Source organism: Chrysemys picta, chromosome 18 (assembly GCF_011386835.1).
Source record: "Chrysemys picta bellii isolate R12L10 chromosome 18, ASM1138683v2, whole genome shotgun sequence".
In the NCBI taxonomy this organism is placed as follows: Eukaryota; Metazoa; Chordata; order Testudines; family Emydidae; genus Chrysemys; species Chrysemys picta.
Window position 1 is genome coordinate 15,165,823 of NC_088808.1, and position 17,571 is coordinate 15,183,393.

Consider the following 17,571-nt stretch of genomic DNA (forward strand, 5'->3'; position numbering starts at 1 on the left):
GCGTGAGTGATTTGGAGGGCCCTGCTTCCCTGCCTGGGGCCTGTCAGGTTTCAGGGGGTCAAGGCGATCATGGTGAGGGGGAACCAGCCAGAGCGGGTCTGAAATGTTGTTTCAGTGGAAAACCCCGTTTTCATCGAAATGGAAACCTTAGAAGATGTTGATGAAATTTTGCTTAGGAAAAAAGGAAGTGGAGCAGTTTGGGGGATGGAATGTTATGATGTTCCATTTCAAAACAATTTTTCAAACTGAAATTTTATTTTATTATTATTTTTAATCAAACATCTTTTAAACAGTCGAAATGGGACCGGACAGCTTCCATCGACCTGCAATGAATAGTCTTCAAAATTTTGTTTTTGCAGGGAAATTTCCACTTTCTTTTTCTTTTTAAAAAATTCATTCCGTTGTGGAACAGAAAACATTTTCAGTATCTTGGAATTTCCCCAACAGAAAAACGCTGATTTCCACCCAGTGATAGCCCCTCCTGGGGGGTGAGGGCTAGTGGGGTGGAGGCAGGGGACAGTGGGGTCCTAGCTCCAGATAATATGGGTAAACACACAGTGCTCGTCCTATTGCGTTAATCTCTGCATGCAGGACCCGAGGCAGCAGCCGTGACCCTGCTGCCGTAGCTGGTTAAATATTGGCTGGCTGGTACGTTCCTGGGTCAGTGACCCGGGAGGTTCTGCTCAACCGGCACATTCAGGACACTGCCCCTCTCGAGCCATTATTCCCAATTGAATAAAATGGGACCACGGAGGAGCCAAGACATCAGCCTTGCAGTGCTGGAGTGAGACCTGCCATACCAGCCTTAATGAGCAGAGGCTCTGCCCGGCTGGGGGCGGATGGCTAGATCCCAGTGTCCCCCAGGTGACAGGACTTAGCCAAGGGCCCTGTCTCCTTTAGATGGCCAGGAAGGAGGCCTTTGTTAAACGGGGATCTGAGTCTATGGAGCAGGCACAACAGTGACTGCAAACAAACGGATTCCCTCTAATGCACTGGAGAGGTAAAGCGCAGCTGTGAGCTGTGCACGAGCAGGGGAACAGGCAAGGGGGTCCCGTGGGCTGGGGGTTGCTGTTGGGTATACCTGGTGGCCGAGGGGCAGGAGCAGGGCGCACTAGAGAGGTGACATGGCTGCATCTGGGCTGGGGATGTTGGTCAGTGTCACTAGAAATGAGCATTGTTGACGTTGGGTGATGAGCAAGATTCAATAGTGCAGCCATACATGGTCCTGCTGGGACCGGTCGGGTGAGTTGGCTCCAGTAGAGGAGACTGAAATCTCCATTACAGTGCGTTGGCTTTTCCTCAATCCAGACAGTCTGAGTGATGCATGCTGTTCCCCACTGGGCGCCTGGTGGCCTAGAAGTCTCCCATGTAGGGCAGCCTCCAGGGTGCATCTTGTGGTCTCCCCTCCAGTACAACTTGGGCGGAATGACCAGGGAAAGCCCAGGGTCGATCTGTGTTCTGACCTCTGGCTCGGATAAATCGCCACAGCCTGGAGCCTTCTGTCCCTGGTGGTTCCCCCCGCCCCCCCCCCCCCCCCCCCATCCTCTTACGGCCAGAAGTCAAATGACTGTGGGTTTCTTCATGCCTTGGAGTACTTGAGACTTATCAGTAGGGGCCAAGCTGATGGGCTGGGGGCTGCCATCCTGGCCAGGGCCGAGCTGTTCAATCTCTTCCTCATTTTTACTTCCAGGCCAACATTGGGCAAAATGAGAACTTTGAAGAGGCGAGAAAGAAGGCGCTAGCTTTGGGAGCCAGAAAGGTAACACAAACCCTGTTGCCTCTCACGGACGTAGCTCTGTCCCCGGTTCTGTTGTCATGCCATCCCTGTAGCTCACGGACAGGCGTGCTATGTACACACGCCTGGGGAGCTGGGATCTGAGTTCTGGCTGCTTCAGCTCCATAAGCACAGGGCTTTGCCACTGGGCCAATGAGAGCTGCATATCTGACGGCTTTTCAGGATTTGGGGGCGTCTCCAGACTCTGGATGGGGGTGGCGGGGTGTCCTCCCTCCTCTTTGCCCAAGGTCAGAAACGTTTTCAGAGATTTCCCTCTATAAATGGCCAAACCACCAATAAATCCTAGATGCAAAGAAACATTGCACATAGCCACATCCGTAACTCACTGTGTCTCCCTTGTTTCCTCAACCCTTTATAATCCTCTCTACAGCCAAATTTCGATATCTTTCTTCTCTGTTTCTCGCTTCCCTCTTTTCCCTCTATTTTTTTTTTTTTTCGTTTTTCTTCTTCTGCTTCTCCCCCCTCCATTCCCCCCCTCCCCAACATTTCTGGTTTATTTTCCCTCTCAAACCTTTCTTTGTGCCCTTACAAACAAGGAGCAGCCATTGCAGGGCTGGTGGGTTCAAGGGATGGTTGATCAGCTACAAAGCCTTTCTGTCTGTGCCACTGGTTCACGTCCAGACCAGGACTTAGTCATTCCCACCTGTTTGGTGGTCTCAGTCCATCTCCCAGCGGAGGGAGGTAGTCCAGGGAAGCATATGCTACTGCCATGATGTATCTGTTCTAGGACTAGAAAAGGGGCTTCGGTTTCTAGAGCTGTTGATCCGGAACTTTTCACCAGCACTAGAAAAGGGGAGATGCTTATGAGTCATTGGTGACACTGGGCTGGTTTCATCCTCCACTGAAATCAGTGACACTTCTCCCGGGATAAGTTTGGCCGTTTGTCTCCAGGAAGTTAGTCAACTCTATGGGTGCAGTTTATGGAAGACCTCAAAAGCAGGTGGTTGGAGCAGGGTTCCAGCCCCTAGGGGATGTTTCATCTATTGAAGAAATTAATCTTCACCCCCAGCAACACCCTATCCCAGCAGGAGTCCTGGGCGACTCTCATTGCTTGGGACTCTCTCTTTATTGTGCAGGTTTACATCGAAGATGTCAGCAGGGAGTTCGTGGAGGAGTTCATCTGGCCGGCGGTCCAAGCCAATGCCCTGTATGAGGACAGGTATCTCCTGGGCACCTCGCTGGCGAGGCCTTGCATCGCACGGAAGCAGGTGGAAATTGCCCGGAAGGAGGGAGCTCAGTTTGTTTCCCATGGAGCCACCGGGAAGGTAAAGGAAGGGCAGGCCATTGCGTGGCAGCGGGGCTGGGCTTTGGGTGGCTAGGAATGCGGGTTTCCCCAAATAACTTCTGAATCTGAAACTTGCCCTAAGGACCGGCTCTGAGTCTCAAACCGCTCTGGCATATCCCTGTGTTTCTGCTGCAGCACCCAGTCTGTGGCTGGTTCCTTCCATTGCTCTATAGGAGTCATGATAAACAGTCGGCACCCTTCCGTCTAAAGATTTAATGAATTAACCCTCTCCGCCCCCTCATGCAGCTGGTAGATAGGAGTTCCCCCACCCCCACCACTTTGTTGATGGGGAAACTGAGGCACAGAAATTTGATTTGCCTGCTATCACAGAGCAAGTCCCTGCTTTAGGGCTCTTGGCTGGAAGCTCTCCTGCAACTTCTGGTAGAGTTAGAACTGATTGGGGAACTTTCCTTTTTAAAAAACAAACAAACAAAAATGGATGAAATGTCCTGGCTTGTTGAATGGACTGAAATGTTTTGAGTCAGCTCAGTCTGTGGTGCCCGAGGTGCCATGGTGCCTCATGGCGATTTCGCCCCTTTGTTGATATTTCAACTTTTCATCCTCCTTTGGGTCTAAAACAACCCTGGAGATAACGGCCGTTCCACTGGGATGGCAACTCTGATTTTCACCCAGCTCTGGTTAGAAACTTACATTTGTGTTTGCTCCCTGGGCCTCGCCAGCCAATTGATGGCACAAATCCTGGATCGGAAGGAGTTTTATTTTAAAGGTGGTGTGTGTGCAGGTCGGGGGAGGGAAAACGGGCGGTGTTGTTCCAGCTATAGCACCGGGGCCATTGTGGCTGTGGGAGGCCCCCTTGGGAAGTCTGCAGGAAAGCCATGAATGGCCTGGCCTGCTGCGTAGACCCCTGCAATGTAAGCTTTGCAACGCAATCCCTGGTTTTGGTGCTGGGCGAGAGGGGGAGGGGAAGAACTGCTCATCCCCTCCCCCTGCTGGTCAGGGAAACTGGTGCTGGGGTGAGGCTCAGAAATGGAGGGTTAACGCCCTGGAGAGCACAGTCGCGTTCTTGGGGAGCTCCAGTAAGGGGTTAGTAGGGAACCCAACGGTTTGTTTTGACCCAAAGTGTGTCCTAGTGGATAGAGCACAAGACTGGGACTCAGGCGACCTGTTCTTGGCTCTGCCATTGGTCTGCTGTGGGCAAGTCACTTCCCGCTCTGTGCCTCAGTTTCCCCAGCTGTATAATGGGGTTAATGACACAGCCATTGTACTGCACTCTGAGATTGCCTGATGAAAGGTGCTAGGTTTTCTTGTGCATGGGGTTGCTGTCCCATTGAGCTCCGTGTTGCAAAGCACCTGGCTTCAGTCTGGGCTGTGGCTGATCTTTCACTCCCGTGCAGTAGGAGAAGCCTGAGGAACCTGGTGGAAGGCATTTTAAAAAAACAAATCTCTCCCTCTCACCCATCTGAGTGATCTCCGAGCCATGGAGTTGGTTTCCCTTGGCTGGATTGCTCTGTAGAGAGGGGGCAGAGATGTTGATACCAGATCGGGAAAGCTTTTTGGCCAGCATTTACCACTAGAGGGGGCAAGAAATCTGCCTTGAAAGGCAGTAGCCAGGCGTAGCTAGCTCACTGACCCACAGAGAGGGAGTTTACATGCAGAGATTCCCCGCTAGAGGCAGACAGAGACCACAGGATGGGCGCAGCTCAACGAGAGAAGCTGCCCATATAAACCAAATGAGGGATGTCACTTTATTTCCTATGGAAAACGAGTTGGAGCTTTCTCAGGGCTGGTCAATTTCCTTTTTCCTTTCAGCTAGGAGTCGCTTGTCCTCCATTGCCCCCAACAAACCCCTGATGGTGAATTGAAACAGGGGAAACATTGCACAAATGGGGTACGCACCCCCCCACCTCCTGGCTAAAATCCACACGTCTCTAAACACGCGTACGCTATCACCACTTGTTGTTGGCCAGGTTAGAGCCTCTGTGGAAAGCGTTCATGCAACATACGGCAAGAAGAGGCCTGGAGACAGAGGGGGTTGGAGGCTGCTCCGCCGTAGTTACCATTATAAAACTGTGCTTCCAAACTGGATGCATGTTGGAGTTCTCCAGGTGGAGATGTAGCCCGGGAGAGTCAGACGGGGTATCGGACCTCCAGGGTCCCCAGAGAAGCAAAGGGATTCTGAAAAGCATCGTAGATGTGTAGGGCTGGAAGGGACCTGCACTGAGGCAGGACCAAGAAAACCTACCTTTATGGTTAGATATTAGGAAAAACTTTCTAACTTAAATCTCCCTTGCTGCAGATTAAGCCAGTTACTTTTGTCCTACCTGCAGCATCTGGTGAGAAGGTTGATTCCCCCGTCTTCTTCATAACAACCCTTAACACGTTTGATGTCTGTGACCGGCCCCACCCCAGTCTTCATTTCTCAAGACTAAGCGTGCCCAGTTTTTTTTTTTTTAAACCTTTCTTCATAGGCCAGGTTTTTAAAACTTTTTATCATTTTTTGTCACTCTGCACTGGCATCGCTCCAATTGTCCACATCCTTCCTACAGTGTGGAGCCCGGAATTGGACCCCGTACTCTAGCGGAGGCCTCGCCAGGGCTGAGGAGAGTGGGCCAATGACCTCCCGTCCTTACACTTGACACTCCTGTTACTACGCCCCAGAACGATCTTAGTCTTTTCCACAGTTGCAGCACATTGTTGCCTCATTTCAATGTGTGATCCATGAGGACCCCGGATCCTTTTCAGCAGTGCAGCCCCCTGGCCAGCTGTGAGCGGGGACTACTTAAACTGACTCCTGGGCGCAGTAGCAATCCTCAGCCCGCGTATCTTGTTGCTGCAGGATATTTTTGAAGACTCAGAGGAGCTAGCAACATCCCCTGCAATTCGAGTGGCTCAGGGAGCATTACAAGGGCTCTCAAATCACTACTTCTCGTATGCTGGTCACCAGCGGGAGACAGGGAGAAGCTTCCTCCCTCGTGCAGTGCCCCGTGTGTGGGGATGGGTTACGGCATTTTGAAACATCTGGTACTAGTCAGTGTTTGGAGACCGGCCTGAATGAGCCATTGCTTCTGCTGGGGTATTTCCCGTATCCCCTCTTGCGCAGCCCCTTGTGGGTGAGTCCAGTCACCCTGTTTGGCGACTCGGCCGCCTCTCACTGCTTCCAACCGTCCACCAGAGGGCGCTCTTGAGCGATGTGGCACCTAGGGAAAAATCCCTCCTCTCCGCACTGAGCTCAGCTCCCCACTTCCCAGTTAAAATGTCCCCTCCGTTGTCGGGTATTGCACAAACCAACCCTCCTCCCCCTCTTCCAGCATCCACGAGCAGCGAGGAAGCTGCACCCTGAGCTGCTGCCAAGTCTCTAACTCTCCCCCCCCATCCATTAAGCCGGGTAGGAGGGAGCGTGTGCTGGTAACTCGACCCGGGAACATGCCATCCCCGGCTGAAGCAGCAGCAGGGGCTCCAGCATCTTAAATGCGCACCATCTGCAGCGCCCTGTCTTGGGAGCAGATGGACGTGTTTGGGGCCTGTAAGGGAAATGAGTGCCCTGGAATATGTGCGGGTGAGTGTAATAGTCCCGGGGGGGCTCCTCGGCCCAGCAGCAAATGTAACCAGCCTGCCTGGATCTAGGGAGGAGGGGGTGCCCCATTTGCCCGCGGGGTTGGTGGAAATTGGGCCTTTGTCATCTTTCTTCCCCCTAGAAGCTCTAATAGCGCCCGGAGCTGCTCAAACCCTCCCTCTCCAAGGTACCTGGCCTCATTAGGAAGCCCTTTCCAGGGGGCTTGTTGGCAAGGACTGATAACGAAGGGGTTTCCAGATCCACCAGGTCATCAGCCATCTCTCCTGCCTGGACTCTCCCGAATCACCCCTGTTCCTAGGGGCAGGGCCCTCAGCGAGAGCAGCTCTGGTTTAGAGCCGAGCGGCTGCGCTCGGCTGGGTGTGTGACTGCAGCTGTGTGCGATGGCCCGTGGCACCCAAGGGCCAGGCTGGCAAAAGAGTTTGGCCCATTGGGTGCGTGTGGGGAGCGGAGCTCAGCTAGTTTGGAAAATCTGGCCCTTTAAAGTAATACGTCGGCAGCCCCCACTCAGCTCCCCCCGCTCCCTCCCCACACCTCCCAATCAGCTGTTTCGTGGCATGCAGGAGGATCTGGGGAGGAGAGGGGAGGAGCGAGGGCACGGCAGGCTCAGGGAAGGGGGCAGGAAGGGGTGGAGTGGGGGCAGGGCCTGTGGCAAAGCCAGGAGTGGAGCACTGAGCACCCCCCGGCACGTTGGAAAGTTGGTGCCTGTAGCTCCAGCCCCGGAGTCGGTGCCTATACAGGGAGCCGCATATTAACTTCTGAAGAGCCGCATGTGGCTCCGGAGCCACAGGTTGGCCACCCCGATCTACCAATATAAGTGTTTGGAAGTGACCTAAGCTAAACCAAAAAAGATCATTCTTATTCCATATAAAGAGTGCGCCAGCAGGAATTACACCCGTGTAGTACTGCTGGTCAATTTCCCCATGTAGACAAGTCCTCCGTTTCAAATGCCTTTCCTGCCTGCGGTTGTCTCAACCTAGTTACTTGTGCAATATCCAGGATCTTTACGATTGAAAGCCCTGAGTGGTCTAGGAGCTGGAGGTTCAGATTGGCTGCGTTCCCCTTGTAATGATTTGCTGCCCAAGAGCACCGTTCTCAAATGAGGGGCCCTCATCTGCCTGTGCCCAAGCATGGTGCGCTTCTGGGTGCAATGCAAGGAAAACATTCATGACATCAGTTAACTAGCACCATGAATAAGATGTTGATGTACCTCACTACCCTCTAGTGGATGGAGCCAGAACTGCTCAGCTGTGTGCCATGGGCCCTATATTGCTAGCAGCTAATGGAGAGTCTCCTTATGCTTTTGGCAGAGGAGGCTCTGGGTTTCATCCCTGTTTTGTTGTGAAGTTCTGAATGGCAGCACAGCACTAATCAGTCCTGATCAGCCACAGATTTGTTACCGGATTGTGGCAGACCTTTGGGTTTATTAATTCGAACTAGATGGTATCTCCTGTTGAGAGACTGCTTGTTATGGTTCCTGGGTGCTAGGCAGGGGAAGATTAATACAGGTATCTCAAGCTTGGAATGGACTTGCACATCCCTGTGCAAACACACGTGTTCTGCCAACGACTTGGCTTCAACAGTGCGTTGCGAGGCCGTATCTGACTTTCCCAGCTCCGCGGTGCGCCTGGCTAGGAGCTGAGGCAGAGATGCACGGAGCGATATGGCTGTGACATGGCACGGAGCCAGTATTCGTCTTCTCCAGTCGTTTTCAAACAGATGGGTTAGCACTTGCAGCAAGAGGAGGTTAATTAGAGACAGATACTGTCTGGTGCTCTCATGCTCTTACAGTGGTGTACTTAGGGGCCCATTAGCCGCCGTCCCAGGGAATACGGGGAGTGGGGGGCTGGACAGACCAACCCTCCCTTCTTTCCCTAATTCAGTTTTTTCCCCTTTCTTTCCAATAACTGCACGTTTACTAGACCTGGTTGAAATATTGATGATTTTGTAGTTTCTTTTCTTCAGTCCAAACCTGCAGAGTTTTCCTCCTTGTTTTTATTTACCAACAGTGGAGCAGAAGATTGAGTAACTTGGGCCAGATCCTCGGCTAGTTGAAGCTGGGGAAGCTTTATGAGCTAAGCCAGCTGCGGATCTGATCTGTTGAGACTTTCACAGTCCCTCCCGCAAACCTTCCCCACCCTTTGGGTCCTGCTGGGCTTTGGCCTCCAACAGCCTCTCCAGGGAAGGCCGTTGGCACTGGGTGGGGACATGATTGCCTGGATGCTGGCTCGGCCCTCGCTTGCTCTCAGAGTGGGTTGGGAAATCCACACGGCATCATTGGTTTTGATAGACTCATGTCCTCGCAGTTCATCTGCTCTCCCAAAGACCTCTCCACCAAAGTCTGAGCCCCTGGAGATGGCGTGTTTAGCCCCAGACCTTGGCCCTGGCAGGAACACCCAGCGAAGGGCCAGAGACCGAGCCTCAGTTCAGAGTGGGGACAACATGCTTGCTCCATGTAGGCCGGCTCTGGGATGTTGTCTCCTTCATACATCGGTGGTGGCCTGGACCAAGATCACAGCCTTTCCCATCAAGTCTGAACTCACAGGATGGTGCTCAGGACCGTTCCTAAACTCCGCTCTGTTCTCTTTCAGGGGAATGACCAGGTTCGATTTGAGCTCACCTGTTACGCCCTGTGGCCTCAGATCAAGGTAAGGCGTTCGGATTACTGCTCCCGCTAAACATGGCTGTGTCACGGACTCCCTTTGGGACGTCTGACGGGTGTGGGGAAGAGTCTTGAGCATCTGGCTGTCGGGTTGACCCTCTGCACGAGGGTCTATTCGTGTATTCTGGTGTGACTCCCACCTTGCAGACGCCGGAACAGCGTTCCCCACCCTTGCCCTCAGATGGCTCGATGGCCCCGTTTCACTTTGTGTTGGCCAGCTGCAGTGCTTTGAAATGAGGTTCCCTCTGCCAGCCCAGCCACCTGCGGGGTGTTAAAGTTCACACTAGTCAGAACATTTTACTTCAGACCCTTTTCAGTGGGGGGAAAAGCCTGCCCCCCCCCCCCAATGAAAATGTTTGTTTGTTGAAAACAGAAACGTTCAGAAGAAACAAAAAACCCCAAATGTTTCCCTTCCTCCCCCCTTTTTCATTTTCCCATTTGGAAAGGGACGGAGGGGGAGGAAGTGAGGGGGGGCAGGCAAAATGCCGCCCCCCCAAATCCTGGTGTCCTAGGCGACCGCCTAGGTCGCCTAAATGGAAGCGCTGGCCCTGCTTCCAAATCCGGCATTGTCACCAGATCCCTTCATCCTACTACGCTTCCCAACGTGCAGGTGGGTCCCAGGATCCGTCCGCTTGTTCACTAGCCCTGCAGAGGGAAAGGGAAGGCGCAGGGTCTCTGGATAATCTGCTGTTGGGAGTTTTATTTTTTTAACACAGACGCAAGCGACTCAGTTTCTCTTTAACAAGCCGCCAGCTGCTCGAGGTGACGTTTTGGCATTTGAGGGGGCTGTAATGATCTTTAATTGACCTATTTTTACCCCAAACACCACAGTGCTGTGAAACAAACAGTAACAAGGCAGCCGCCTTGAGCGGCTGGTGGGATAATGGACCCATCCCCCTCCCCGCAAGCGTATTCTGCTGCTTGTTAGGGTTACAGTGGCAGCTTGGAAGGGTCTCGGGTTACTCAACCCTTGTGTGGGGAGATTAAATCTCTGCCGATGGATGTGGTGTGCGCTTCAGGCGATGAGAATCGCTTTGCCGCACTCCCTGCTCTGGGAAACTTACAAAACTAGTCCCCAGTGTCTTTTGCTGGAGGCAAGGCTGTTCCGATTGATTCTCTCAATGCTGTTTGGGACTCGGATGGTACTGGTGAGGAAGAGGATCATAGTGACTCGTCTGCAGAAGGGTGTGGAGGGAAAAACAGGCGGGTGTGTGAGGGGAGTATTATTATGGGGGAGGAATCAAAAGGGAACAAGCTTCGGGTGTGGTCTCGTAAAACCTCCAAAGATTGACTTGGTTCCTTTTTATCTGACCCACGGAAGCTCCTGCGGTGGGTGGGGTGGAGACAGGTCCATGTACACTATTCCTATTCCCAAAACCTTCCTCATCTCGGCATTTCCCAGCTCGCAGTCAAATACCTCTCAATGCCCTGGCCCACCCCCCGATCCCGCTCTCCTAGGGCGAGGCGGGAGTGGTCCTGTCAGCCGGTGGGGTTACCAAGGTTAGCGAGGGCAGATCAGTCATGAAGGTCCTGATGAGACATGAAGCCTGCTGCACAGATGAGGGAGGAAGCTCGGGTTGGACGGGCTCATCGGACGTTCCCCTGGAGCCTGGAGGACTCGGGCAATTGGCAATGGGAGGCCGAGCCTCTGAGTGCTCCATCACTGTTCCAGAGTTAGCTTTGCTCAGCTGTGCTGGACCATTGTTTCTGTCTGGTGGCTGCTTGGTGCATGGGAGACGAGGTGCATGGGGGGCGGTCGCTCTGTCCGCCATCACGCCCGGCAGCCTTGGTGGTGGGACGAAGGCCTGAATGGGCCATAGAGCCTGAGCTCCTCTCTCGCGGCTAGATGCAGCCTCTGCCTCAGGGTTGAGGCTCGTGGGCAGAGGGAGGCTTGTGCTGCTGCTCCCTGGTCTGTGGCTGACAGCACGAGCCTCCCTGGTGTTCCAGGGCTTAGAGTCCAGCACCTTCCCCAGCACAGCAGGGAGGGGAAGGTGGCAGGTTCGCCTGCTCACCGGGCAGGCCTGGCTACACAACGGTGCTTTGCTTCTGGAGAAAAACCAGAGCAGCCGAACCCTTGCCTGGGGGTGGAGGGTGATCAGGCCAGGGGCTTTGCACTCACTTGCATGGCCAAGGCAGGTGCTGGTGCAGGTCCAAACTCTCTGCCACTGCATCAGGGGGACTCAGTGGGCGAAGGCCCCTTCAGAACTGCTCCTGCCCTCCTACTCCAAGCGTCTGGCAGGCCCCTTGGCCAAGGGAGTGCCACTCTCCGCCATGTAGGTCTCCTCCCACCGACTGAGTCCATGGCTGAGAGAAGGGGAGAGGCCCCTGGCTCAGGGCGGCTCTTTCCGACTTGGGGCTTTGTGGGTCAGGATCTCTGCATGGCTGGGCTGGCGGACGCGTGTGAGCAGGGGTCTCAGAAAGGACCTGCTGCCACTGAGGGACACGGAGGAATTGGCCACCTCCCTCTGGCGGCTTGTATTTGAAATGCCGCAGAGGCAACCTCGCTGAACCCGCTGTCTGTCTCTGCCCCGTCCCTCAGATCATCGCTCCCTGGAGGATGCCGGAGTTCTACAATCGCTTCTGCGGACGCAACGACCTGATGGACTATGCCAAGGTACGATCGCCCCTCCGTGGTGTCCGCTGCGCCCCTCATCCTCACGGCGCTCACCCTTTGCTTTTCCTGCCTTTGTTGTCCCCCAATCCAGCCCACCCTCCGGGCCGTGGGTCACGGTTCTCGCTCTGCCCAGGCGATGGAGACCGTATTAGATTCACTTAGTTGTTCCTTAACTGGCCAGGAGGTGACCCCGTTGGGCAATGCCCAGGTGCTCCCGCCACACCGAGGGTCAGAGCAAAACCTCCCCTGAAGTGCAAGGGGCGGGAACTGACCCCAAGTCTCCTGCATGGCAGCTCAGAGCAGCTCCACTGGGCTGCCCCCCTCCAAATCTATTACTCTTAGTTGCATTGGGAGGTAGCATTAAGAGGCACCAGCCAAGGTCAGGGCCCCATCGTGCTGGGTTCTGCGTAGACACGTAGAAAGAGACCATTCCTGCCCCCTAAAATCTCCCAGTCCTAAACTAGACAAGGCGGCGATATGGAGGAAGGAAGGATAATTCTCCCCATTTTACAGATGGGGAGCTGAGGCCCACGTGGCCCGGTGCTCTGTTCCCCTGCGTCTTGTGTGGTCATTAACACCAATGCAAAGTGGAATCGGAGCGGCAGCGTTTTACACCCACTGTACACTGGGGTGAATGATGGCACCTGGTTCAGGGCAGTGGACAGTCAGGCCCAGAGAGGTTAAGGGTGAAATTTTGGCCCAATGGGAGTTTTGCCATTGACTTTAGGATTTCACTCTGAATTAACTGCTCAAGGCCACCCAGGGCTCTGTGGCAGAGAAATGGATTCTGTCTTCTGAGTCCCCATCCCGTACCTTAAAGCACACACCCACCCTTAGTCTCCCTTTAATCCTCATGATGCAGTGTGGCCTAGTGGACAGAGCACAGGACTGGGGCTTGGGAAAATCTGGGTTCTGTTACTGGCTCTGCCACTGGCCTGCTGGGTGACCCTGGGCAAGTCACTGCACCACCGTGCCTCAGTTTCCCCATCTGTAAAATGTGGACAATGACACTGCCCTCCTTTTGTAAAGCACTTGGCGGTCGACTGTTGAAAAGCACCAGGAAAGAGCTGGGTGCTGTTGTGTTCATTATTATTACCGTCTTGATTCCTCCTTCTTCTCCAGTTCAAAGGTGCTCTGGATTTAGTTGAGCACCGGGAATTAAGACTGGCTCTGTGTGAGATTTCTGCTGTCGTTCCTGGATGCAAGGGGTGTGTGTGAGTGTGTGGTGTTTTCATGGCTCGTAATTACCTGCATGTTAATTGTAATCCATTTGCCAAGGAAACTGGTCCCAGCTCAATGCCTTGCGTAATAGACAAAGCAAATACATTTTCCCTTTTGTCGTCCCTTCCTTTTTGAAGTACAAGTTGCAATAAAACATATTAGAAGTTTTCCATCAGGTTCTTTAAGTGCCCACCAGGGTACCTTTCTTTTTTAGCGACTTCATGGAAATGCTTGACAACTGGGCTCAATCAATCAAAAGGAAAAAAGCAGCTCTGTGCATAAACCAGAAAATTGCTTCAGTTTTTAAATAGCTGCCGTCTAGGCTGGCTGGATAATATCTGTGAAGCCAAGGTGCTGAGTTGCAGGGGATGCGCTGCATGGAGCGTTAACAGCAGAGACCGAGGCCTCAGCATCCCATTAAACCCCCGAGTGCTGCGTGTTGAGGATTGTGTTTGCCATCTGTTGTTTCATTATTAAGAAGGCAGTTTACAAGAGCTTCCCATATGTTGCCAAACAAATTGTCAAATAGCTGAGTTCGGAAGAGAGCTGTGTTTGTATTATATGGAAAATAGTATGTGTCTCTTTAAAAAAGCAAAACCCCAAAACAAAACCTCACCACCACAGTTTGGGAGCCCTGTTTAAAAGGACAGGGTTGCAAACACAGCTTTCAGAGACACTTGTGCTCCTGGCCTCTCTAACATACAGACAAAAGGAGTTTTCTATTCTCTTTCATGATCCATGATCTGAAGAAATCAGCTGTTCTCGTCTTCCTGCAGGGCCCAATCCTGCACATATTTAGTCTTACTCACCTGGGTTCCGGTGGGGTCTCAACGAGATGGAAATCGGGCCCACGTTGCCTTTGCTAATTTTACTGCTCATGCGAGTAAAGTGAAGCACCTGGGTAAAGAATTGCGGGATCAGGGCCTGGCTCACATATGTAGCTTTACTCACGTGAGCATTGACATCATAGGGGTGTTGGCCGGATCCGGCCCTTGAATTAGTTTTATGTTTGTAATCTGATGCTGCCCACTTAGTTTAGTTCTGCAAGTAGGTGATCAAGTTGGTGCTTTAGGAAATCTAACGCAAATAGAAATAGCGGCACTTCTGTCTTAAATTTCACTGAACACGGGTGTCGGGCATGAGTTTTTTTTTTTTTAAATCTGTCTTTGAATGTTGCCTTACATTGCTGGAAATCCAAATCCAGGAACATTAGGCTGGTGCCACAGAAAAAGTAAGTGAAACTGACAATAAACACAAGTAAAACAGATCAGTCTAGTTTCAGTGAAGTTGGTCCAATATGAGAACAGTATCCATGATGACTAATGATGGCTTTCATCAAATAATGTACTTGGATAACGTTCACTCAGAGATCCCTTTCAATGCCCAAGCTGAGTGAAATGCCAAAAGTAAACAAAGGGCAGCAGCGCCAACTCTCCTGACTTTATTGAGTTATCGGGTTATTTGGGGGGTTTCTTCAAGCCTTAGCTCCTGGAGTCATGTGATGTGAAAATCTCAGCTTCCATTTTTAAAATCCTGTTTCTAGCTCTCCTGGCTGTGGAGGAAAGGCTCAAAAATCAGAAGGCAAATGAAAGTCACCCGCACCTTAGTATTTTTAAAAATCTCAGGATTTTTTGAATGCCTGCAGGCTCACAATACCAAGCGGGCATAAATGGTGAAAGGTCTATTACATCATTTCTCTGCCAATGATCTATGGCTGGGTAACCCGAAAAAGGATATCTTAAAAATATGCAGGGCTCAGTCTTCTGCTAGTATAAATCCTTGCCATCCACGGAGCTAGACTGACCTACACCAGCTGAGCATCTGGCCCGGAGAGCCTCCCTCGCCTCTCCGTTACAATCTCATACGGCCCAGTTTTAGCCTTCTGGGACTATTCGTGCACTTTGAGCAGGTGCATAAGTGTCTGTCTGCAGGCTTGGGTCTAAATCCGGAGTAACTTGGTTGAGGTCAGTGGTGCCTAAAACTGGTGTGAGATCAGAATCGGACTCCTGAATCGATCCTGATCTCTAGCATGCCAGGCTGAGCAGTCCAAGGCAAACGCAACTTTGAAGCGACAATCGTTATTACTGTTTTGTAAAAAACACATAAAACCAGGGAACTAGAAACCGATCTGGATTTCAGGTCGGAATGCTTGTTTTTTAAACTCTAATGGGAAACCCAATTAATTTTTCCGTTCAAGTCCCGTTAACCTGTGAAAACTCAGGGTCTGAAGGAAAAGGATGTGACGCTGGCCAATGATGGGAGGCAGGGGCGTGCATGTGAGCACAGTTGTGAAACAAGTGTGTAAGCATTCGTGCTCTTCTGCGCACAGGCTCAAGGGGGGTGGGCTGGAGGAAGGGAGCTGTTAGCAGAGCGCATTACCTCAGGGCCACCCTGTGCTGGTGATTATGGCCCATTCAGAATAAACAAAGAGGAGCATTAATTGACTAACAAGCTCTTGAAAGCTAATGGAGTGATCAGCAGGCAGTGGGGCTGCTGGAGTGTGAGCAGGGTCCCCTCTGTCAGGCTGGAGCTTGGACGTGCTTCATGGATCCTGCTCTGAGGGTGGGGGAGAAGGTTTTTTTTGGGCGGGGGGGGGTTCGCTGGGCAGAGTCTGCTTGGAGATCCTGATCTGGGATAGCCTGCCTGTGCATGCCTAGACATGGTTATAAACAGACACACACATGTAGAGTTTTGTCCTAGTTTGTGCTGTTTCCTTGGCGTTTGAATTTGATCCTGGACTCTGGATGGGGGGGGGGGGGGTTCCTCAGTCTGTCTGAAGTTTGCTGTCCCTTTCTGGCATTCTCCAATGTCATGTGGCTGTCCAGCTCCAGGCGTCTACCCATCTCTGTCACGGGTCTAGGGTTCCCCAGGAGCGGATACAGTCCCCGGTGAGGAACTAACTGGCTCCTCCTTCATCCATTAAAGCCCCGGGGTAGACGCTTCGGGGTTTCTCAAACACCTGGCAGCGGCAAAGTCATTCGTATCTGGCAGCGGTTTTGCGCAGTGGGGACCCGAAGGGAAGGCATTGGCGCTGGGGTCGGCCCACGACGATACGCCCTGGCTGCTGGGGGAGCTATTCCTTTGTTGGTCACTGGTGGAACAAGGGTCAGTTTGTGTTTTGTTTTCCTCTGGGGTGTTCTGGGTTTTCGGGGGCTTTATAAGAGAAGGTTTTACTCATCCCCATTGCATCCAAACACCTTCCAGGTGTGTAGTAAACAACGTGAGCAGCAGCCGTCACGTGATTGGTGTGCTTTCTCGCCCTCGGCAGGAGCTGGGCGTGCAGTGCAGTGTGTGAGGTTTGGCAGGGGTTTGGGTTGGTTTTTCCATGTGCAAGCTGCTGTGTGTGTTAAAGAAGGTGGGTCAGGGTGTACCTGGCACTGGGAGTAGGAGGTTCACAACGGGCCTTTCTCCCTGGGGGAGTTTATTCCCGAGTGTTGGATTGGGCCCTTCTCCTCTGAGCTGTGCAGCCAGGAGACGTGTTTGCCTCTTGCACTGGGGGATCTTTCGGGTCCATGGGTATGCTCGTTCCCAGCAAGAGGGCAGACGGGGTCGCTCCCTTCTCCGGAGGCTGATGGTGGGAAGCGGTCTCTGTGAGTTTATCTACACACAGATACTCCAGAACAACTCCCATGTGTATTCTGGAATGAGTGTCCATGCGTGGAGTTATTCGGGAATAGCTACTGAGTGTTAAATTTGCACCCAACTTGATCCAAATTCGCTTTCAAGTGTAGACAAACCTGCGTAACTCTGCGCTCATGATCTCCCCTCCCCTTGAATGTATTACATTCCCACTTGGGGAGGGAGAGTTGGGGTTGATCCGAGGACTGGGAGGTGGTTTCCGTTAGCAGGGCTGCGACTGAAGCAGCATTTTCCTACTGTTACTTTCTACTGGCGGAGGGGCTCTCTCAGAAGAAGAAAGGGGGAGTTCATTTGGGTTCATTTAAATTCTGTATCGGCTTTAAAATGCAAGTGGCAACTCCCAGAGAAATGGGATCCTGGGAGGGAGAATCCAACACTGCATACGCACACTAGATCCTGCTCCCAGTGAACTCCGAAGCAAAAGTCCCCTTGAGTACAATGGGAGTCAGGCCGAGCCCAGTAATGCAGTCAGACAGTGGGCCATCTGACGAACGAGTTTGGACTTCTCAGCTCCCACAGTAACCTGTGTGGCCACGTTTTCCCAAGAGCTCGGAACCCAACGTACTGGACGTCTTTGCCGGTCTTCCCCCAGCTGAGTGTGCGGAGCTTGTCTGAAAATTCCAACCGCAACCTTCTTTCTTCTTATCTGACTTTCCAAAACAAGCCAAAGAGCCTAAACACCGAGTGTCACTCACAGCGAGCATTTGGAAGTGGAATTTCTCCTAGCTCCATGCTGAGCCCCACCGCCTGTGTTCAGCCCAGAGCACGGGGATTGATTTTGGGCTGTATTCTAAACCCATGAAGCCTGGGATGATAAGTGCTG

The 17,571-nt window shown here is 52.5% G+C and overlaps 1 protein-coding gene across 2 annotated transcripts in view; it reads left to right on the forward strand.

Moving 5' to 3' along the window:
• The window catches only part of ASS1 (argininosuccinate synthase 1), a 79,446-nt gene that overhangs the window by 11,027 nt on the left and 50,848 nt on the right, over positions 1-17,571 (forward strand). For both annotated transcript variants that reach the window (XM_065572519.1, XM_008169167.4), the window contains exons 4-7: positions 1,691-1,759; positions 2,872-3,060; positions 9,204-9,260; positions 11,814-11,888. In XM_065572519.1, the coding sequence (XP_065428591.1) occupies positions 1,691-1,759; positions 2,872-3,060; positions 9,204-9,260; positions 11,814-11,888 (390 nt within the window). The remainder of the gene's footprint in view (positions 1-1,690; positions 1,760-2,871; positions 3,061-9,203; positions 9,261-11,813; positions 11,889-17,571) is intronic.